Source organism: Tachysurus vachellii, chromosome 6, assembly GCF_030014155.1.
Source record: "Tachysurus vachellii isolate PV-2020 chromosome 6, HZAU_Pvac_v1, whole genome shotgun sequence".
NCBI classification, from domain to species: domain Eukaryota; kingdom Metazoa; phylum Chordata; class Actinopteri; order Siluriformes; family Bagridae; genus Tachysurus; species Tachysurus vachellii.
Window position 1 is genome coordinate 16858743 of NC_083465.1, and position 23281 is coordinate 16882023.

General features: G+C 37.1%; 1 protein-coding gene across 8 annotated transcripts in view; it reads left to right on the plus strand.

The window, feature by feature from the left end:
- LOC132847369 (regulating synaptic membrane exocytosis protein 1-like) overlaps positions 1-23281 on the plus strand; it is a 71124-nt gene that overhangs the window by 24387 nt on the left and 23456 nt on the right. For 5 of the 8 annotated variants that reach the window (XM_060872592.1, XM_060872596.1, XM_060872594.1 and 2 more), the window contains exons 4-17: positions 913-924; positions 8677-8978; positions 9247-10112; positions 13199-13239; positions 14078-14188; positions 15229-15328; positions 16147-16270; positions 16783-16829; positions 16945-17060; positions 17165-17295; positions 18391-18562; positions 18653-18806; positions 21018-21074; positions 21993-22191. In XM_060872592.1, the coding sequence (XP_060728575.1) occupies positions 913-924; positions 8677-8978; positions 9247-10112; positions 13199-13239; positions 14078-14188; positions 15229-15328; positions 16147-16270; positions 16783-16829; positions 16945-17060; positions 17165-17295; positions 18391-18562; positions 18653-18806; positions 21018-21074; positions 21993-22191 (2432 nt within the window). Of the gene's footprint in view, positions 1-912; positions 925-8676; positions 8979-9246; positions 10113-11221; positions 11338-13198; positions 13240-14077; positions 14189-15228; positions 15329-16146; positions 16271-16782; positions 16830-16944; positions 17061-17164; positions 17296-18390; positions 18563-18652; positions 18807-21017; positions 21075-21992; positions 22192-23281 lie in introns of those variants that run through there. The other 3 variants (XM_060872593.1, XM_060872595.1, XM_060872599.1) reach the window with 3 other exon arrangements.

The window sequence follows — 23281 nt, forward strand, 5'->3', positions numbered from 1 at the left end:
TTATGGATTGGAGCTGCCTGAAGGTTAGCTTTGCCAAAAGGAGCATTCACAGTTTCTCTCTGTCGTCCTGGCATGTGCTATTAATGAGAGTGGCCGGCTTGATAATGGAGTTGCTGGACGCCTGAAGGTTAAACATAGAGAGCTGCACCTACTCAGTGTGATGGACTGTATAGTAGGAAACAGTAGCTAACAGCAATGAAATGCACTTAATAGCTCCTATGCTGGGGGTTGCAAAAGACAACAGACTGGTAGTTAGCAGACGCAGACGCTTAGAGCTCTAACATAAAACAACAGAGCAGTGTGACGATGTGTTTTTTTGGGTTCTTGTGTATATTTTTTTTGAAATAGGGCCCGACTACACAGCACAGAACAGCACAGCACAGTACACACAGATTGTGATGTGTGATGTTTATTACTCTTTAATACCTTTTGCATTTGCATTTCAGTGGTGTATATTCATTCAAGGATATGAAATGAGATTTACCAAGTAGAACCATATATTCCCATCTTTATTCACCCATGAACTATCTTTTATTACCATTGGGAATTGTTTCTTGTAAAATGTATTGTAAAACTCTCAGTTGTTAATTTGCATGTTCTTGCATGTCTGCTGTCGGTGGCAACATACCTTTAAATGTATTTCTCTGAAAAAACCTCAGAATGACAATCAGTGACTTTCTATCGATGTAAAGATGATTATCAAAAGGTTGTCAAAAAGCTCTTTAGTTTTAATCAAAGTTATTATTTACTTATGATGAAAAAACATTTCTTCGGTAGTTACTTTTAACAAGCTAGATCCAGGCTTTTACTATGATTAATACTGTATGTTTATTTATACTGCTCATGTTCATTTCCCTTTTTACTCTTTTCTCCTCCTGCTCCTTGTTTGCTGTGTCTGCAACCCCGGAGAAGAAGGAAGATAAGGTGTTTAGCCACTTCTTACTTTAATATCCTCTATATGAAATTTGTACACTCATCTCTAAAGCTGTTACGTCGCCATTATGATAGTGTTCATTGTCCTATTATTTCAACAGTTCATTAATATAGGATTAATTCATATATAATAATAGTTCATTGTCCAATTAATAAACATCAAATATTCTACATGTTTCTAATCACTTCCACACACACAGGATTTTATGTGTAGAATTACATAAACAAACAAAAGTTTTTTTTTTAAATATTTAACTGAGGAATATTTCTCTAAGTACCACCGTCTCTTAGTTAATGTAATGTCTTTGCACTAGCTTATTGTTTTTTTCTGGCTTGGTACAGTATAAAGTTTGTGCACCGTGTTCACTCCTGGGAAATTGCATAAGTTAATCTGAATTCTGCCATGCACTTCAGCACAGCAGACAATACCCTGTAAATACAATTTAACTCTCATTATCCCCGGCCATCTTGCTAATATCTGTTTTCTTCTTCAGGCAAGTGGTTCTGTTTTTGTTCTGCTATTTTTTTTTTGTAGTCCAGTTTCACACCCTTGGGTACATCTGCTTTCTCTTGCTATTTCAGGCTATTGCTTTTCATAGATCTGTTTCACATGTCAGTCAGATTGGTTTGGATTTCAGCTGTGTATTTTGGATGGCAGGTTATTGATGACATGGGAAAACACAGGACGATGTTTCATTTCCTCTGAGGGCAACGCCGTGAAATGATTAGTATTGATTTGTTCCCTCTGTTTGCATCTGGTTACGTGGACGTTTCATTGACTGGGACCTGGAAGATTGTCTGTTTCTGCCTCTGCACTTACATAGTACATGGCAGCGAAAATAATTGTGAAAGGCAGTATCATTTTATAGTTTCTGCTGATATGTGCTGTTTTTGTAATAAGCTACCCAGACAAAAAAAAGTGTTGCATTCACAAATAGCAGCACCTAATTTTACAGTGTCAGTAGGTTGCACACCTGGACAAATAAAATTTAACATTTGAAAGCATTAAACTGGAGAGTCAGTTGTTTTACCAGACTCTGACTTTTGCCTTTTCTGTGTGTCGTATCCAAGCAGAATAGAGTAGTGTGTACTGAGCCAGCTTTGTGTGTGACTTATTTGAATGTATAATGAAACATAGGCTTTAGTGTCTCATAGAAATCTTGTAGGATTATTTGGAACACCGAACTAGACGCCTAAGAGCACTATTCAGTTGAAAGTGGGCTAAAGTTCATAGGATTCTCTATGCTTACCTAACAGGAAGTGAGCTGTTTTTAAGGCAAGACATTACAGATAGAAAGTGTGATTTTGGTGACTTCAATCATTTTTCAGTTTTGTTTTTTTTAAATATTTTTTTATAACACAAATTCTCATAAACTGTAGTTAGAAATTTTCAAGCTATAAAAATATGATTTCATTGTTCTTGTCCACTCGTGACCATCGCTGGAAAAAGTATATTTTTTCTAATCTTCAGCTGCCCAGTTACAGTGAGTCTGTGCATTATATTATCGAGTTTATTAAAGCCACAGATTCCTGTTCTTTGGCAGACAGGAGTGGAGTCTGATGTGGTCTTCTACTGTTTTAGCCCATCCATCGTAAGATTTGATGTGTTTTAGTGAGGATTTTCTGTTCACTACAGTTCTAAGGGTGATTATGTGAGTTACTATAGACTTCCTGTCAACTCAGACCAGTCTGGTCATTCTCCTCTGAACTCTTTCATCAACAAGGGATTACCGTTCTCAGAATTGTCACTCACTCAGTGTTTTTTGTATGCCATGCAATTCTGTGTATCAACCCTAGAGACTGTATATACTCCTGACCCAACAGGTCAGGAGTTTCTAAAATACTGAAAGCAGCCATTCTGATACTAAGAACATAATGCCATGATCAAAGTCTGAATGTACAGGTGTTCCTATTAAAGTGGACAGTAAGTGTATATGCTAATTTACAGTGGTGTTGTCATTGTTATGCTATACATGTCTATTTCCCTTTACAAACCGTATAAACCACACTAATTAGAAACAAATGTAATTGCATTATGTATTAAAAAAAGTTAGATATTCAGAACTAGATTTTCTGCATTCATGTTATTTTTATTTAGATCTTTATTCCAGGTCCAAGTAGAAGCATCTTAACGAGGCAATCAATTGGATTTGTTTTAGACTTTAAACATTGTAAAAAATTACAATGATATTTTTTGTAATCTTATGGTGTCTATGGAACGATAAAGTTAAATAATTAAGACATCATATTTTACAGCACATTCTATTCTGTAAATAGATTTTAGTTGAGATCATCTTCAAAGTCACATACAAAGTCTCTCAGATCATCCAAAGTCTATATTCTTGGGTTTATATTTGTAGAATGCAAATATATAGATATTTAATTAGACAAAACCTCATTTGTACAAATAAATGTGCATTTATACTTTTTTTAAAACAAAAATACATGCAAGAAAATAGCAATATCAACAGGCAGAGATTCCTTTTTGCTATCTTTTTTTTTTTTTAAAGTTTTGTATTCAATTGCAGTGTTATAATCTGAGGAATGATATACACAGATATTAGCAAAGGAATTACACACGTGAGTAATTTTATTTTTGTCCAGGGTGCTTGTTTATGTAGAAGAGCCACATGTGACACAGTACAGACTAGTGGTGAGACTGAGCAGTGCAGGTAAGGGACCTTGGGTCACTGAAGTCATTGTTTAGTTGTTAGGCCAGGTCCTCAGGGGGATGAAAGAGCACAATGAAATGCATACGCTCATGCATGGCTGATTGAGGAACTGTATAAAGCATGTGTGTGCTTTATTCACAGGGTCTATTGATCTGCTTAATTCAGAGCAAATCCAATGTTTGGAAAAGGAACCGGTCTAAACTTATCATGATATTGATCCATAGATGCCTTGTCAAGTACAAGATGCATGTCTTGGTGAGAAAACAGTGAGAGTCAGAGTTCTGTAACATCAGCAGGGACCTGTGATAAATTATTTATATTATTGATCTGGTATTTAACAATTGAAATGCTCCGTATATGAGGGGTGAGTGAGTGAGTGAGTGTTTGTGAAGGCAGTCAGGGGGCGAGCGTCTCCAGGCACTGATATACTGGCTCATTAGGGCAAATGGACAGTAATCTCTTTTGTGGCAGTCTTTCATCCTTATCCGGGATTTATAACATGCTGAGTTATGGAGCCAGCTCTGTCCGCTGCTGCCCCTATATGTCAAGCTGTCAGAGATGGCGAGTGCTCCCTCCGTCCAGCCTCTTCTTCCGCTCTACAATTTTCCAGTCACTCCATTTATCTCACCTGTTTGGCTGCACTTGACAACACCAATAGCGTAGCCCAACTCCGCCTGGCTCCATCTCAACAAGCAATGGAAATGAAATGATATTAAAGAGTTGCAGAAGCTGGGTGATATATGACAAACTTTAGTAGCATGACTCCATCACTCACTGCAGCCGGAGACGTCAAATACGGCAAGCCAAAGAACAGAGTGTAGAATATAGCCACTCATGTTAGAGTACTTTAAGTAGTTTTCTTTTATTTGACATTCCATCCTCTCTATTTAGTCTGTGACAAAATGGTTTTCCACAGGTATTTTTAAATCTATGTCACTAATTTAAAAAAAGAGGCAGTGGCTTTGACAATGATCTTACATAAAAACTGCTTTTTGGTGATCTCCCTATTTGCCCAGTGATGAAGGCAGTGTGTTGCAAAACACATGTAACTGTCAAAAAAAAAAGCACAAACAGAGAGCAGTACCAAAGTGGAAGGATATTTTTGACCTTCGAAGAGTAAATTGCTCAGGGCTTACGAAGAAGTCACAAGGGACAAGAGGTTAAACAGACGACAGACCTTAGAACTTTAGAGCTGTATGGCAGCAAAATCACCTTCTCGTATTATTTTTTATTTGACTGGCTGAGAAATCTGCCGTAGGTTGCAATGTTTCTCATATAACTGGGTATTTAGTTACCATCCTTCTTAATATTCTTCTGTTTTTATTCTATTTGAAACACCAGAAAGGGGTGATGCCCTGATGAGAGGAGATGAAGGATCTGATACACACACGTCTCCTGTGTTAATATGCTGTGTGTGTGTGAGTGTGTGTGTGTGGGCGTGTCTGCATGTGTCATACTCTTGCCTGATGTATACACAAGAAGATTCCACCCTCTTATCAGATTATGCGTCATGCCAGTTTTATATTAATATATGTATGTCTTTAAAGAGATATGTTTTGAGATATAAGAGACGTCAGTTGCCTGTGTGTTGTACCTGTTATTTGATGTTACCTGTTAGCTGTCCCTGTTATTAGTTTTAGGTACTCTAAAACGTCTCACTAATGGGTAAAAGAAAACTACTAAGCCACTATTCACACACTAGAGTGAATGAATAAAGTGGAGACTAATATTTATTTTCTGTTATCCTCTGTCTCTTTATCTGCTTAAACACTAGAAACATATATTTACCTAATCTATTTTCTGTATTTTTGCATCACAACAGACAAAATTTTTTTTTTTTTTTTTTTTTTTTAAATATCAAAAAAGACTTTTCCCTAAGGAACATATGGCTTGGAAATAAATTTGTAAAGAAATTTCTTTTAGGGAAACAAAAGAGAAAAATGATCTCAACTGAATCCAGGATATATCTGTCATATATTAGTGATATGTATTGTACATATGCAACAAAGTGTTGATTTTTTTGCTAGATGATCTGATGCTGAAACTGGAAAATGCATTAGTTAGTCATTTAGATTAAATTTTTCTTTGAGATCTTTAATTCTATATCAGTGTCATTGTACAGGTTCAGAATTTTATTTATTATTTATTTATTTTCATTAAAAAAAAAAAAACTTTTATAATAACATTTCTTTATTATTTATTTCATTATTATTTATTTATTTATTTTTAATGTGATATCCCTAAACTCAATTAGATTGCTTAATTCAGCTCCACATTTTTAAAGGAAGCTTTTACAATAATTAAGCCAATCATTTGCCCATCACTACAATTCAACTAGCATATCCTACAGGCCTGTATGCCTTATTTACCCTTCTACACTTGCCTTCTGGATCATGAATGAGATTTTCCACCCTTTGTAGCTGTCACTAAGTTATTGTGGGTCATCAGCATTTGTGCAATTTGCTGCGATTTATTGCTTTGATTATGAAATTCTGGCTAATTTATGTTGTAGACCGCATTAAAGCCTCAGTAAATTACGGCTGCATTCTGATTTCTGCTTACTTCTTTATGCGTTCTAATAAGGGCTGCACAGAAAGTGTAGGAAGAGAGCTTTACTCATAAACATCAGGGCATATAATACCTTTTATATGTATATAAATATATATATATATATATATATATATATATATATATATATACATATATAATGACAAACATTAATCATTATTTCCCTTTGGGTAGTACAACGTCACACATATACATACACCCAAACACACACATAGTAGAGTGTGTCCTAGATTTTGCACCTAGAAATGGCTAATGGTGCTGTCTTTTCTCCCCTGAGATCGCTTGAAAGCATATAACAAATTGCCTTTAGAGGTTAGTTAAAGTCCTTTGAAGTAATATCCACGCTAGTGTGCCAGATTAGAACAAGAATGATTTTGGCCTTGTGTCAGACCTGGATTAGTTACTTCAATAAGTTAATGTCGTGTCATATATCAAATTTAAATGATAATGTAAAGCTCATGCAATGTAGTATGCTAATGTGATCGAATCGATATGGGATGTTATACGGTAAGCTGTAGATTTACAATCAGATATTGCTCTGCAGTATGCTTGGTGTGGGACTGTTAGTAAGTTACTGGTTTAATCCGTGCAGGAAGGGTCTGGGTCTGTATCTGACAGCTGGAGATTCTGCTGTTGATTTGCTTTAGATTAGTTTGGAGCCACTCCAAGCCTGTTCAATCAGGGCATAATGCTTTTCCTCAGTCCATGCCGATGGCCTGTCTCTTTCGTCCTGAGCTTCCAGTTCACTAGCACACCATGCTGATATCATCTATACATCCCTTCGCCTACAGGACACCAGGCTTCAGAGTAAGATGACACTATTTCACTCTTTCCTGTAGTTTTCTTTCTGTTAGACCACAGAAAGCCAGGGTTTAATAGAGTTAAAGGTGATCTTGTATACCTGATCTGAATTTCTGCATTCTAAGAGTGAGAAAGAAGAAAGTAGGACAGGAGTTTTGGTAGCAGGTGGCATATGTGGACACTCTGTTATCCCGCTATAACCACAGAGTGTGTTTGGTTTGGCAAGGCAGCAGCACCAGAAGGCTGCTTGTGTTTGTGTATGTGTAGGTGTGCGAATGTAAGAACGGTTGTTGGGCATTGTGCTCGTGGGGGACAGAAAATGTCTTTACCCACTGTAGCTATGTAGTGAGCTGGGGAATTGTTTGCAGCTCCTGATGGTGCTGGCTGCATGGCTGCCTGGATAAATATAGTCATGTTTATGCCCCCTCCCCATCTCCATAACACTTTAATCAAAAGCAATCTGGAGGAGGAGAGGAGTGGAAAAAAAAAGAGGGAAAATATGGGATGTGCCAAGATCTTTTTGTGTCGCCTTCTCCTGAAGGAATCAGCAGGGACTGAGTGTGGATATGAGGGAGGGAGATGGAGAGATCTGCTAATTCCCAGGAAAACAAGACCTGGCCTGCCATGAGTCTCATCAGGTCTCCCCACAGAGAATATGGACAATGTCCATGCTCTTTGAGCAGATATAAATCCATCCCACAGTCTCGCCAACTTGGTCCGTATTTTAAAAAGAGTCTGTAAAATCAGACATCTTGTATTTATTTGTCCTGATGATTTGAGACATGATTTGTCCTTTTATTTATTTTTTATACTAATCTTAGAAGAAAAAAATATTTTACCAGAATCACCTTTATAAAGCTTTAAGATATCTTATGTGCATCAAAACAGTGTTAGAAATGGAATACTACTATTAGAAATGATTACTACTTTGGATTGTGAATGCAAAAAATCATTGGTTCAATTTGGTTCAATCAGTTTGGTTCACATTTCAATACAGCTTCACCTACATAAGAAACCATACTGTATGTCAATCCAATTACTATTTGTGTGTTTTTATTATTTATCAAAGTCAGAAGAAAACTATATTGAAATGCTGCTTCATATAAAGTATGTTCAACTGTAAATGTAAATTGTTGTAAAATAATAGACTTTATAGATGCCTTAAAACTTGAAGACAACACAATGATGAGGACAAAAAGTGTGTAGAGGCGGGAAGGAACTAAGACTAGGGTGGTGCAGACACATAAAGACGAAACGTATACAAAGACATCGTACAAGTACAGTAAAAAGTTCAGGCGTGATCCTGACAGTGCTGTTAAGACAAAATAAATAGCATGAACAATATAGATAAAAATGTACGTACAACATCTCCATATTTCTCTTTTTGTAAATATATATATATATATATATATATATCCCTTAAATATCTTTAGTCTGGGCAAAAACTAGACAATTAAACCATTAAAGACAATTAACTCATTTTTTCATGTTTGGTCTGTACAGTATTAAAATGTGTTTTAATATAATATATTATGTTCAGTTTCTTTAACAAAAACTGCATGTTTGTCCTAAAACACGTTAACTTTTTTAATAATGTGAGTGCTGATCTTGTTATGCTGCTACTCTATGTCTAGACAGTGCTATCTAGGTGAAACGTTTGTTTTTTAAGTTCAGTGTGTTTACAGTGCTCTGATCTCTGCAGGTGATGTGGGTATGTAACAAGTGCCGTAAGCAGCAGGACATCCTCACTAATTCAGGAGAATGGTTTGCGGAACAGGGGCCAAAAGCAAAGACAGCAAAATTGCAAACAGCGCTGAGCGAGCCAGCCACATGTGTAGATCCTTCAGGAGACAAGAAAGTACGCTCTAGGTCTCAGATACCTCTTGGTTCCTCTGCCTCCACTGCCCAGGACAACCAGCTGCCCATCAACACAAACAAAGGCTCTGCCACTGGACAGGCCGACATGCCTTCATCCCGATCCCGCAGTGAACCACCTCGAGAAAGGTTATAGTGATATAAAATCAAAAATACTGTAATAAATGAAATTCTGATAAAAATGGAGGCTAAATTCTGTGCAGGATAATATACACTGTTTATTTTCTGGGAATTTTTCCTCAGGGTACTATTTACTTTAATATGGTTGTTGCCTTGTCATACATGCATTTGAATCATGTTGTGCATCTCATCTGAATAATATGTATAATTCATGAGTAGTAATCCTATTATGTGCTCTTTGTGTCTCTCTGATCCTCCATATGTGTTCCTTTACCAGGAAAACGCAATCATCAACCACAGACCAGAACGGCAAGCCCGGGGTGAGAGTGGAGAGGCGAAGGGGACTGGCCAAAGTCCAGTCACAACCTTCACAAGAATGGGATCCTGGAGACGCTCGCCGAGAGGTGCGACGGCTGGTTAAGGCCAGATCACAGGAGCGGAGCTGTGCTGAACTGGAGGGAAGTGTGGGGGAGCTGAGAAGGACAGAGGGTGAGCAGAGGCCAGCTCGAGAGGAACAGCGAAATGAGGCTAACCCTCCACACCATTCTGTCAAAGCCCAGCTGACGGAACAGGAGAAACGTGTGCATCCAAAAACACCACGACTCAGACAGGCGGAGACGAGCGTGCCCGAGAGGCAAGCTGGGGATGCGGTCACAGATAACAGAATAGGCCGGAGGTGGGCAGACGAGCGCCAGCCATCTCTGGAGAGCAAGCAGCAAGGAGATATGGGGGAGAGGACCGTGGGGGGCACAATAGGATCTGTGGTGCAAACACCTAAACCTAACCATGCCTTTCAGCCACCTGCCCCAGGGTTCCGTGTGGGTCCTGCTGCTCCCACCGGAACCCCCGAACTCAGGGAGCCTCCTGAAAGGGACAGGAAGCTTCAGCCGAGCCACCTGGAGCCAAGCTCGGCTGGTGTGGCACGTAAGGCCAAGCGGGAAAAAGCTGAGAGCATGCTGCGTAATGACTCCCTCAGCTCTGACCAATCAGAATGCCTGAGGCCTCCCCCACCCCGCCCCTACAAGTCAAAGCGTGGAGCGAACAAGCGGCAAATGTCAGTCAGTAGCTCAGAGGAGGAAGGTGGCTCTACGCCTGAGTACACTAGCTGTGAGGATGGAGAGATCGAGAGCATCAGTGAGAGAGGTGAGCTGCACGTAGAAGCTCCATTTTCTTTATTGTTTAAAATATATTCAATTTGAATTTTAAATTTTAACATAATTATGATTTATTTAAAAAAGTATCTAATCTAATTTAATCTAAAAAAGTGCAACAAACTGTAACAAAAACAAACAAATAAATAAATGAATAAATAAATAAATAAATAAATGTAAGTGTCTAAAACATTTTCTGAAAGCAAGTTGACCATGACAGTCTTTTCTCCAAAAAAGTGATTAATTACAGAATATTTATATTACAATTAAAGGGAAACGCATAATAATAAAAAATATATATATATATAATACATATATTAATAATATATATAATATTATATAATATATATAATAATAATAATGACACACTTCTGGATTTTATTTTTATATTGTAAAAATAAAAACACATTTGCAAAGCAATTTTCTGCTAAGGATCATGAAACTTTATTGGATCGAGAACTTTCAGAGCTTGTGCAGGAGTTCTGGGCGGCTTCTGCTTTGCACTAGACAGCAAGACCCCGAGTGAAGAGTTTTGAGTAGGAGTTGTTGAACAGTAGGGAGGACACCGGGAGATGGTGGGTGTGAAAACTCTCACGAGGAATAAGAGGCCAATATGGAAATTTAAAGATTGGATAATGGAAGTTGTCCCAAACTTCAGTGATCTATTTTTGTGTAACCCGACACAATAAATATCTCATTCTTATATATATATATATATATATATATATATATATATATATATATATATATATATATATATATATATATATAATCTATATACAATATCTATAAATTGAATATGGAATTTAATCATTTTAACTTGTAGCTGACACAAGACAGGAAGGTCGGAATATTACCATACCTGTAAACTGTATACTGCTCGTGATTTTACTCTTCATCAAGCTAGGATACAGAATAATCTCTTTGCTTATATATACAATGTACAGTCAACAATTTATTTAACGGATGAGCTAAACTAATAAGAGCTGTAGGGCAGGGAAGGGTGTACTCGTCGTAGCATGCTGCTTGTCAGACAAAGTGGTTGCATACAGACATAAAAGGTCAGTATATTAACACAAGCCAGAGATGAAATGTAAACTGGAGAGAGAGAGAGAGAGAGAGAGAGAGAGAGAGAGAATGAACAGTACAGTGAACTCATGGTCATCACGTTATCATTGTACCTGGACTTAATCAGACTCAGAGATTTCGTTTCCACAGTAAGTAAGAGGTCTGATCGTTAGATAGAGAGGATATGAACAGAGTTGTACTTAAAGCTGGATTAATGTTTATTTATATGAATGCCTCTTGTTTTATATGGTCCGTGTTGTTTCTGAAATACGTTGAATCTTTTCTGAAATACTTTGAGTCTTTATTCACCTTTAGCATTTCATGATTAATATATAACGCATCTGAGTGGTTTGTTTTGACTCATAGTACTATAATGTAAAATGGAGATGTTTATCATTTGCTACTGATGGTTGGAGTTTTAAAATGGTGTTTTATAAACAGTATATGCTATGCCTGTATAGTAGATTTTTGTAGAAACTGCACAAGATTTATTATAGATACATGTAAACATCCATTTTTAGAATCAAATCAGTGTTTTTGCTTTCGTCTTTTTCTGTAACAATGCAGTGAGTAATTGAGACACTCAAGCGCTAGCTGTAAATCTTCATCTGATGCTGCCTGCTGGCAGATGTGCGGGTGATGAGCGGGCATCTGTGCCATAGGAATGTAACAGCAGTGAAATGAAGCTAAAGAACTACTTACATGACAAATTGTATTTTTCTAATTGATTATTAGTTAAAAATATAAATAGATTACTTGTAATATAATATCGGCTTTTAAGTTCCCTTGAGTATGTATTTTCTACGTGGAAATGGTCTCATAATAATGTCAGTATGATCACACTTGACTTTTGTGTGTCAGGCTTGTCTGTGAGTTTAGAAATCTAGCTAATGGCATTAACATTTAATGTAAAAAAAAAAGTTCTTTATTTTAAAAAACTTTTATAGGACAGCACTTTTCATAACATATCTGGGTTAGAAAAAGAGGAGTCTTTTTAAGGAAAGATGCTTTTTTGTGTAGAATCCAGCATCTGACATACTTGTATGCAAGCCACATAGACCTTATCTTTTCCATAGCTCGTTTTCTTCCTTTCAGGTCATACACATCAACTGAACTTGGATTTTAATTCAGAGCTATGCAGCCTTGCTTGGGGAACTTGGGGGATGAAACAGTGAGTTGTTAGTCAAACATTTCAAACAAACCCATGTCCTCTTCAGTGTGGGTTCCTTTTTTAGTCCGATCTGAGGCCCAAGTTAGCAACAAATACTTGATGGTCTTACAGGAGCTTAAGAAAATATGAATGGCATTTGTATAAATAGCTACACTGCGAAACATCTATTAAAAGCTGTTCAGTTTGTCATAGATGTACACGCTGAATGTTCCTGAGAAACTAATGCACTGATCTCTTAAAAAAAAAAATCTTTTTTAACATTGATTTGTTTAATTTTGTCTAATTCTTCTAGCTAAACCATGAACTTATCATTGCCTTGCTATTATAGCTGTTTCTCCATGTCACATTCGACAGTAAAGATGCCTCGAAATTTAGCATAAAATGGTCAGTTCAGAGATAGATACACACATTCGTTCCCCTCCATAAAACATGCCAAGAGTAAATACGAGGCCAACGTCATGGAAAGACCTGAGACTGTCACTGTGTCTTTGTAAGCATCGTTGCATGTCATCACGTTTCCACTGTCAAGACACTAAATGCAGCTCTTAGACACTGTTCAAACAAGTTGACCAGCGCAGAGAATCCATTAAATCCCCACGCTCATCGTCATCCCGCAGGGGGAACAGAGTAGGGCGTGTTTTAGGGTGACAGCTTGGCAGAGAGTGCCACTCTAAAGTCCTAATCTTCTATAAACAGAGTGCTGCGAGTGTAAACAGCAGGGTTGGAGAGTGTGTATCCTGGCTAGCATAAAGCTGCAGCTCACCAGTCAGTGGAAAGCTGTGTGTTTGTGTTGATCTCTGTGCAATTGACTCTGTTTCCTATCTTTTACTGTTTTGCAGGGGACTGGGAGCGCTATCCTCTGGATCCCACTGTGTGGCATGTAAGTGTTTCCAGCTCATGAGACTAATCATGTGGCACTGATTACACAGGGCTGATGGCAGATGACAAATTTAATCAGGAGAAAACATTTTATGGCAATGAACGTACTTTATATGGTGCAGGGCATGAAATGTTTGCCAACCTGACAACAGTGGGTAAAATATGGAACTTAGTTGAGTTAGCTGCCACTTTGGTATATGGCACTACTCTACTCTCTCTCTCTCTTTCTCTCTCTCTCTCTCTCTCTCTCTCTCTCTCTTTCTTATATACATACTTGTGTTATGGGGGATTATCACCTTGCAAATCTGACCACCTACAGGATATGTTTTATGGCTTTGTCTTTATATTTCTTTTTTTGGATGTATTTTTGGAGGGTGTTAAATCAGTCTAATAGGATTGCTCTCACAAGCTCCACATCATTCAATTCAATTCAATTCAAATTTATTTGTATAGCACTTTTTTACAATTGACATTGTCTCAAAGCAGCTTTACATCATCTTGACAAATTTCTATTTAGTCAAATAGGACAAAATAAGTTTTATAAAATTGCATTGAAAATTATGTAGTTAGTTGCAGGACAGAAATGTTTTGGTGAGTGAAAATCCTGACAGAAAGATAGTTATTGGTGCAGTAAATGTAAATGCAGCCTTTATTCATTTTGAGGCTTCTCTCTCTCTCTCTCTCTCTCTCTCTCTCTCTCTCTCTGTGTACGTGTGGGGAGGAGTTTTGTGTAACACAGTGTTTATGTATGAAATTTAATTGTTCCAAGTACAGTAAAGCAGCGTCTGTGAGAGAGTTGCCTCTGAGACGGGATTAAATCACTGCCTTGTTCTCCTCAGCATCCGGTTACGTGGCAGCCCTCCAAGGAAGGTGATCATTTAATCGGTCGAATTACTCTGTGCAAGCGCACCGCCATGCCCAAAGAGGCTGGAGCACTGCTGGGGCTAAAGGTTAAGAGACACACACAACTCTATCAACAATTACAATTATTAATACACACATAAACACCAAAGCACAAACCGCACATTTAACCCAGCATTGTGACTAAACATTAAAGCCAAACTGTTACTGTTTTTTAAGTGCTAAATGTAAATTAGTATGCTGTGAAATGGATTACTTGTCAGTGTTCACTGTACTTTTGTGATTGTCCTACTGTCTCCCTCTGGTATAATATACACTCAGTGTACACTTTAAGGAACACCTGTAAACATTGATGCAATCCCAGCAGCGCATAAAATAATTCAGATATGTCATGAGCTTCAGTTAATGAGCTTCAAACATCAGATGGAGACTTGATTATTGCATGGCAGACAGGCTGTTTGACTGTTTCAGAAACTTTGCTCCAGGGATTTTCAGACAATATTGCCTAGAGTATACACAAAATAGCATAAAAAATTAAAATAAAACAACAAGTGTGTGGGAGTTCAGTGGGTGGAAGCGCCATGTTGATGATAGAGGTCAGTGGAGAATGGCCAGAGTGGAAGGCTACATTAAATAACCACTTTTTATACCCATACTGACTAGAAAAGCATCTCAGAATTCACACCTCCATTCACTCCAGACCTTAAAGCAGATGAACTACAAATGCCAACCAAAAACAGGAATCTATCAAAAAAGGTATAGTTTGCTCAGACTCACCCAAACTGAACTCACCCAGATCCTGTTCTTGGCTAACAGAAGAGAAGCCCATTGTGGACTTTTGCTGATGTTCAATGTGTTGTGCATTCTGAGATGCTACTCTACACATTGCTGTTGTAAACAGAGGTAGTATGGGGTACCTTAGACTTTATGTCATCTTGAAAGATTGACTGACTGGATAGTTACATGAATGTGCAAATGTACAGGTGTTCCTAATAAAGCGATGGTGAGCGTACACTATTTATTTGATGTAATAGTCTATTCATTCTATAGTATGGAGTGTAACAGGACACAAGTCAAGTAAGCAATATTTTGCTGTTTGCTGTGTTGTGGTATGCTGTGGTGCGAGTAGGTGGCAGGGGGGAAGATCACAGAAACAGGGAGACTTGGGGCCTTCATCACCAAAGTTAAAAAAGGAAGCCTGGCGGATGTGGTGGGCCATTTACGGGCAGGTGAGGTCACGTCTGCATTAATCATATTCATCTCTAACTGTGTGTGAATACTGTCTCATAATAAAACAAACATGAATCACTATTAAAATTATAGTGTGAGATTCCTAACATTTCTGTTTCCCTGTAAAAGAGAGCCCTAGAAAGGTCAGATTTGAATGTCTTGATTTGATGATTATAAATCCTTAAAAATATTCAGATCTTTTCAGAATATTTTTTATACTATTACATAAACAGCTTTACTTCAAGATGATTACATTATATTAATCTATAATTTATACTCTGTAGTAAACCACTTAAGATGGTTTTCACAATATTTTGTGAATTTATATAAAATGGATAAAATTCTGTATTCAGCCACTCTTTAAGTACTTTAACAGAATTTCCTTGGCTGTGTTTTGAGTCATTGTCAAGTTAAAACTGTAAAGTATTTTGCTTTAATATGAGGTCACTTTCTTAATCTAGCCAATAATGCCATACTTCAAGAGCAAGATTTTTTTTCCCCAGGTTTTTATTTGGCTACGCTGATGATAACTGGCTCCTGTCTAACAAACAAGAGCCATGAACCTTTTAGATCATTAAAACAGGGAAAATAATCACCATGACTTATCCTGCTATTATTATTGCTTATTGTGTAGAGTCAGGTGGAGTCACAGGTCATGGGTAAGAGGGATTTGGGACCATTTATCTGTTTTATAAATCATTAGTAAATTTCAGATTTATCCATGTTTAGAATTATTGAATACATGTTTTTAGTAATTAATGCCAAATGTTGCAGCGTTGTTCTCTAATTTAACCACATTGTGTTTTCTTGTCTTTAGGAGATGAGGTGCTACAGTGGAACGGTAAATCATTGCCTGGATTAACCAAAAAGGAGGTTTACAATATTATCTTGAATTCACAAACAGAACCCCAAGTTGAATTAGTCGTTTCAAGGCCCATTGGGTAAGTCTTCCATTATCGTCTTAGTGTTATTAATGAAATGTTCTATATAGAAAGTGCTATTTCCCTTACAAATGGTCTGTTATAGTCTATTCATGAAGTGTTTTCTCAGTCTAGCTTACTGCAGCATTAGGAATTTCTGGAGTAATTTATGTTTCTATTCTATACTTAGTTTCAATCATTTGTCATGATATTGTACTTCGCACCATCTTCCTACCTCCTTTAAATCGTATATTCATTGATTTCTCTCCAAATAATAGCACAGGGTGAATAAATCTTTTCAGGAAGTCTAACAAAGTTTATGAGATGATTTTGATCCCCTGACACTTTCCCCATTTTTCTTATTTAGTTTCCTCATAAAAAGCATAGTACTTAAAGGCTGGATTAGTCCATTTGTTTTTACAGCTGATCCTACAATATTTGTATAAACTCTGCCTTTGTACCTTTGGACTTCATGTTTGTTTGTGTTTGTGTGTGGGGGGGCTGTGCTTATTAATGAGTCCATTTTTTTTCAGTGATATTCCCAGAATACCAGAAACTTCACACCCTCCATTAGAATCTAGTGAGTATTATTTTAAACACTGTGGCCTGAAATATTTGCTCTTTTTCCTCTTTCAAATTAGCATGATGTCAGTTATAATTTTAGGGATGTCTTTGTTGTCTTTGTGGCTCTACAGCAGGCTCAAGTTCCTTTGAATCTCAGAAGCTGGAGCGTCCATCTATATCCGTCATGTCCCCTTCCAGTCCAAGTGGTCTGAGAGATGCTCCTCAGCTGCTCCCTGGACAGCTCTCGGTGGATACGATACCAATACAATACCAGCATGATAATAATTTATTGTTTGGTCTGTCTTTAACACATTAGCTTGTGTATAAAAGCCATATATACGGCTCTTGCAGGTGAAAATGTGGTATGATAAAGTCGGCCATCAGCTGATTGTGAACGTGCTGCAGGCCAAAGACCTTCCCCCCAGACCAGATGGACGACCCAGGAACCCTTATGTTAAAATGTACTTCCTTCCTGATAGAAGGTGCTTAGATTTTTATATGTTATACTCATCCTTAAGCATTAAGACATGCGTTGTAGCCTGGAAAAACCTCTCACATGGCCAAATTTAGAAACTATCTAACCATATATAGTTCTGAAAACTAGACAAGTTTTCTTGAACTGAAATATATTTCACTTTTATACAGGTTATAGCAATTTAAACATTTCATTGTAGCAGCTGCTGTATATTGTCCATGTCACTATTGCAATTTGATTTCCTGAATTAAATGTCAATCACAGATTTTCGCTCTTAACCGAATGTTTTTACATAAGTGGGTTTTAAGCTGACACTTTATTTACCTAACGTCATAAAGTTAAGGTGTCACAGGAAGAAAAATCTGGACAAAAGGAGAATTTCATCATTTGTTCTCTTTGACAGAATATTGCCACAGTGACATCCAGTGGGTTTTCCAAGGCCACATCATATATATACTCTGAACGTATTTATAGCCAGGCTATAAATAATCTCTAAGTGTGCTATTTTTGTGATCACATTGTAAAAGCAAAAAAAAAAAAAATGAAAAAATCGCCTGACTTTTCAGCATTTTCATGTGCATAGACTCAAATAATCTAAAGCAGAGTGCTTTTGTTTGTTTTTATAGGTGTTAATCATGCATGCTCTCTCTAAGACATAGTGTTTGTGCTGAGCGAGTGCAGAGTTTAATGTGGTGTACAAGCAAACCAATTGATTCTTATTTATTTGCCACAGCTGAGTATCATTTGTTGTAAATAAAACTGTTCGGAGCCTAATGATATTGAAGTGACATAAATATGAGAGAAAGTTCAGAACATGAGGATTTCTAATTGATTACTTAAAGTCAAATGCTAAAGATAACTGTTTTGATTTTGAGATAGTTCTAGAAAGGAGTGATGAAGTGATAACTTTGTTCCGATGTTGCCCCAGAGGGGTTTAACATGAACCCCTGTTGTGTCATTATGTCCTTGATGTGCAGCTGTGTTTAATCTAGGGAAAAAATACATGCATTTTGCCTAATTAATTCACAATCTAGCTTACGTTTCTTTTACACTGATGGTCTATAATTTTGTTATGTGTGTTTCCTTTGCTTTGGTTTATCAGTGATAAAAGCAAAAGAAGAACGAAGACAGTCAAAAAGAGTTTGGAGCCCAAGTGGAATCAGACCTTTGTGTACTCGCATGTGCACCGGCGGGATTTCAGAGAACACATGCTGGAAATCACAGTGTGGGACCAACCAAAAATTCAGGAGGAGGAAAGCAGTTTTTTGGGAGAGGCAAGTAAAACACATATATCCATTACCCACACTCTTATTGTGACTTTCCATATTAAATTTCCTGCCTTTATTTCCTCATCCCAAATGCAGATTCTTATTGAGCTGGAGACGGCTCTACTAGACGATAAGCCTCACTGGTACAAGCTGCAGACTCATGACGTGTCCTCTATTCCACTGCCCCACCCCTCACCGTACCTGCCCCGAAGACACACCCACAATGACACACCCGCTAAAAAGCTGCAGCGTGAGTGGAGGACGTAAAGTCTAACACTACACTATATAGTATATAGGAACAAAACTCATTTATCAAACTGGATTTGAATGAGCTTTTTCCAAATTATATTTTTTTTAAATAAAACTGAAATTTGTTTCAATGTAGTACAGTCATATGCAAAAGTTTAGGAACCCCTGACAATTTCCAAGGTTTTCATTTATAAATATTTGGGTGTTTGGATCAGCTTTTCAGTGTTTGGATTCAGTATTTTGATCTATCAAATAAATGAAGGACACATATTTCAGTAGTGAATTGAGGTTTATTGGATTCACAAGATGCTTCAAAACGAAATTAGACAGGTGCATAAATTTGAGCACCCTTGCCATTTTGTTCATTTGAGTACGTGTATTTTCTGCACGCACGCCACAAACGGAGTCGTTTGAGGTATACAAACGCACATTTGGACAAGCCAGCTTCATTTTGGAGTAAGGTGCTGTGGAGTGATGAAACAAAGATTGAGCTATTTGGTCATAACAAAGGGCGTTATGCATAGTGGCAAAAGAACACAGCATTCCAAGAAAAACACTTGCTACCCACAGTAAAATTTGGTGGAGGTTCCATCATGCTGTGTGGCCAGCGCCAGTACTGGGAATCTGGTTAAAGTTGAGGGTCGCATGGATTCCACTCAATATCAGCAGATTCTTGAGAATAATGTTGAGGAATCAGTCACAAAGTTGAAGTTGCACCGGGGCTGGATATTTCAACAAGACAATGACCCAAAACACTGCTCAAAATCTACTCTGGCATTTATGCAGAGAAACAAGTACAATGTACTGGAATGGCCATCCCAGTCCCCAGACCTGAATATCATTGAACATCTGTGGGGTGAGTTGAAGCGGGCTGTCCGTGCTCGGCAACCATCAAACCTAACTGAACTGGAGATGTTTTGTAAGGAGGTATGGTCCAAAATACATTCATCCAGAATCCAGACACTCATTACAGGCTATAGTGGCTCTACTAAATATTGATGTGATTTTTCTGTTGGGGTGCCCAAATTTATGCACCTGTCTAATTTCCTTTTGATGCATATTGCGCATTTTCTGTTACTCCAATAAACCTCATTTCACTACTGAAATATTACTGTATCCTTCAGTTATTTGATAGATCAAAATGAAATTGCTGATCCAAACACCCAAATATTTATAAATGAAAATCATGGAAATTGTCAGGGGTTCCTAAACTTTTGCATACGACTGTATGAGCGATAGAATTTCTAGAAATCACTGTTAAAACCCATGTTACTGTACATGTATGAACTTTTTCCACTGATGTCATATAATAGCCAACAAAATTGAAAAGTGAAAAATAAGACGAAATATTTTAGTGGAAAGAAGAAAAACGCTGGTCATATAAGTGTGAATACCATTTTATTATGGGCATGTGAGTGTGCTCAGAATCAACTAATCACATTCAAATTCATGTTCAAAAGTAAGTATCATACACCTGTCACCTTAAAAAGGGTTTCTAATTAATGGGAGTATAAAGCATAACATCTTTACTGAAACTTGTGTAAATCTGGTATGATTTTTTATATGGTTTTTCCTACAAAAACATTTACACACTGAACGTTTACACTACTAAAAGTGTGAAAAATGGGGACCATTGTGGTGAAAAAAAACATTGACATACAGTAGGAAGTGGATTCAGAGAAATGAGATGAAAGGAGGCAAATGTATTATATTTCAAATACCAAAATTAAGAGCTCTCTATGTGAAATGTCTTGGAGGTTGAATTTTAATTTTGGTTGGCCTGTTTTAACTGGCATTCTGCTAAGGCTAAAAGAAGCCAAGTAATGATACAGAAAGCTTCTGCCAGAAATCTGAAGTGCTCTCCAATGATTGTATTTGTATTAACTTAATTTCGCTAATGCATGCTGGGGATTTTAGTGATCAAACTTTGACAGCGGTAAATACAAATAACTGTAAATTCTGCCAGAATGCAGAGGATGAAGTGCAGTACTGCATTAAAGATCACATCAGTTGATAAATAACTTCTTAAAACTTTGTTTTCTTTGTTGCCAAAATCTATCGGAATATCGGTATCACTTATCACATGTGCATGTGTTCATGTACAAATGTCTCTGTTTTATCCATCTGTCTTGCGTATATATCAATTTGTTTGTCTCTGTGGTGTCTGTCTGTATATGTGGTTTTGTCTATGTGTGTGTGTATGTCTGCACAGGCTCTCAGCGCATCACAGAATCAGATTATGATGATGGTATTGGCGTAGTGGCTGCAGGTTGGTGGGGGGGTGCATGGCGCCAGTAACCTCTACACTAATACTGTGATTTGTGCAGTAGAATACAAAACGAGAGAAGTAACGAGTCAGCAGTGGGCTTTCCTTTTCCCCCGAAAGCGTCTGCTGTTTTTCTGGAGACAATGCAACATGATATGTCAGGCCATGTCATAGGATTACCATGCAGTACTTCATCCCATACACTTCATCCCTCTTTTCTGCAAAGACACAATCAACTGTCTTATAACAATAGAAAATTTTTTATGGATATCCATTGCACGTTTTGTCTCCAGCGCTTTTCTCGGTAGCTCAGTAGAGTAAAGTTTAACCACAATGCACAGTGTGCGCGTGATGACATTAAAGAAAGATGAAAGGAAAAATAGTAAATCAGGAAGAGATTGATCCTCTCTTCAGAACACAATTTGCTCTTTCTTCACTGTGCATGGTGGTGTAGTTTTATCCCTGATACCTTGCTTTCATTCTCTTTCATTCTCCAGCACATTTGTTATGACTGTGAGCTTTACAAAGCAACAAAGCAGCCATTAAATTGAGTGCATTAAATTGTTTTAAGTCTGTGGCCTTAAGCAAGAATCCTAAAAGACAATCCAAATGTAAAGCACAATTTTATAGTCTTGTTTCTTTAGCCAAGAATATTGAGTTTGTAATTGCTGGTGGTTCAGCAGGAAGTCTGCGTAGTTAGCTAATGTATGATTGTCTGAACAACATTGACATGCATAAATATAAAAAGAAAAAAATAAATAAAAATGTTGATGCTGGAAAACTAGAGAAAAGGGGGAAGCAGGTATCTAGTCTATTTTTGCATGTATATCTGAAATCCTTTCCAAATCCTTTGACAAGGAATGTATTTATTATTTTTCCAGTAGTGCACATTATACAGTATGTGTTTTTGGGTGCTTACAGCTGCAGAAAGTCGACCCAGAGAAAAGGAGAGGGAACGAGGGAGAGAGAGGGAAAGGGAAAGAGAAAGGGAGAGAGAGCGGACTACACTGGAGGTTCCTGAGCAGCAGAGGTCGACACATCATCGCTCTCGCTCAGTATCACCTCACAGGGAATCAGAGAGCAGAGCAAGATCACGGCCTGCTAATGTCCCCATGCAGAGGTAGGACAAAGCCTTTACTGTGCAGCTGAGTGCACAAGTAATTCAGCTACACACATTTACATTAGCATTTTACTGGTTAAAATCAGTTAACTTTATAATCCAGATACAAAATTAAAGAGATAGTAGTTGTGTCAAATAATGTATTCAAACATTATCAGTAAATAATACATTTTTTTACACTATATGCTCACCCTTTGGCTTTAGCTATCTGCTTTCTCCTTGAAATCTGTTAAAACTAAGCCAGTTGTCACACACATATATAAACATCCTATTTCAGAGTTATTATTATTATTTATTAGTATTATTATTATTATTATTATTATTATTATTATTATTATTATTATTATTATTATATCAATAATAGTTATTTTAATATTTAATCACTTTATTTTTAATTGCTATTATAATAACCTCCACTCTTCTGGGAAGGTTTTCCACTACATTTTGGAGTGTTACTGTAGGTATTTGTGTTCATTTATCCACAAAAGCATTAGTGATATTAGGTGAAAAGCCTGGGTTGCAGTCAGCATTCCAGTTCATCCCAAAGCTGTTCATTGGGGTTGAGGTCAGGGCTCTGTGCAGGACACTCAAGTTCTGATACTATAATTTTGACCAATTATGTCTTTAAGGAGCAATGTGCAGGGGCATTGTGATGCTGGAAAAAGGTTTGGGCCTATTCCAGGTCCCAATGAAGGGAAATTGTGATCTACAGCATACAAAGACATTCTATACAGTTGTGTGTTTCCAGCTTTGCTACAGTTTGGGAAATAGCCACATATGGGTGTGATGATCCGGTGTTCACATTTGTTTAGACATTTCTTTTAAAACATTTTTTTGTTGATTGTCTTGTGCTTTAATTTCTAGGTAAACCATAATATTATACTTTTTTGTTCTTTTCTGTTCACTAGAAACCATGTAGCATATTTATTTTATTTAAAAATATTATTATAAATTATTTTACTGAATCAAAGTGTTTTCTAGTTTCCGATTTTCATACAATGCCAATTTTGTGTATACTAACATGTGTAATTACTTAATTATAAAAACATATGAAATACATGAATATTAAATATAGAGACCTGTTGTTTTA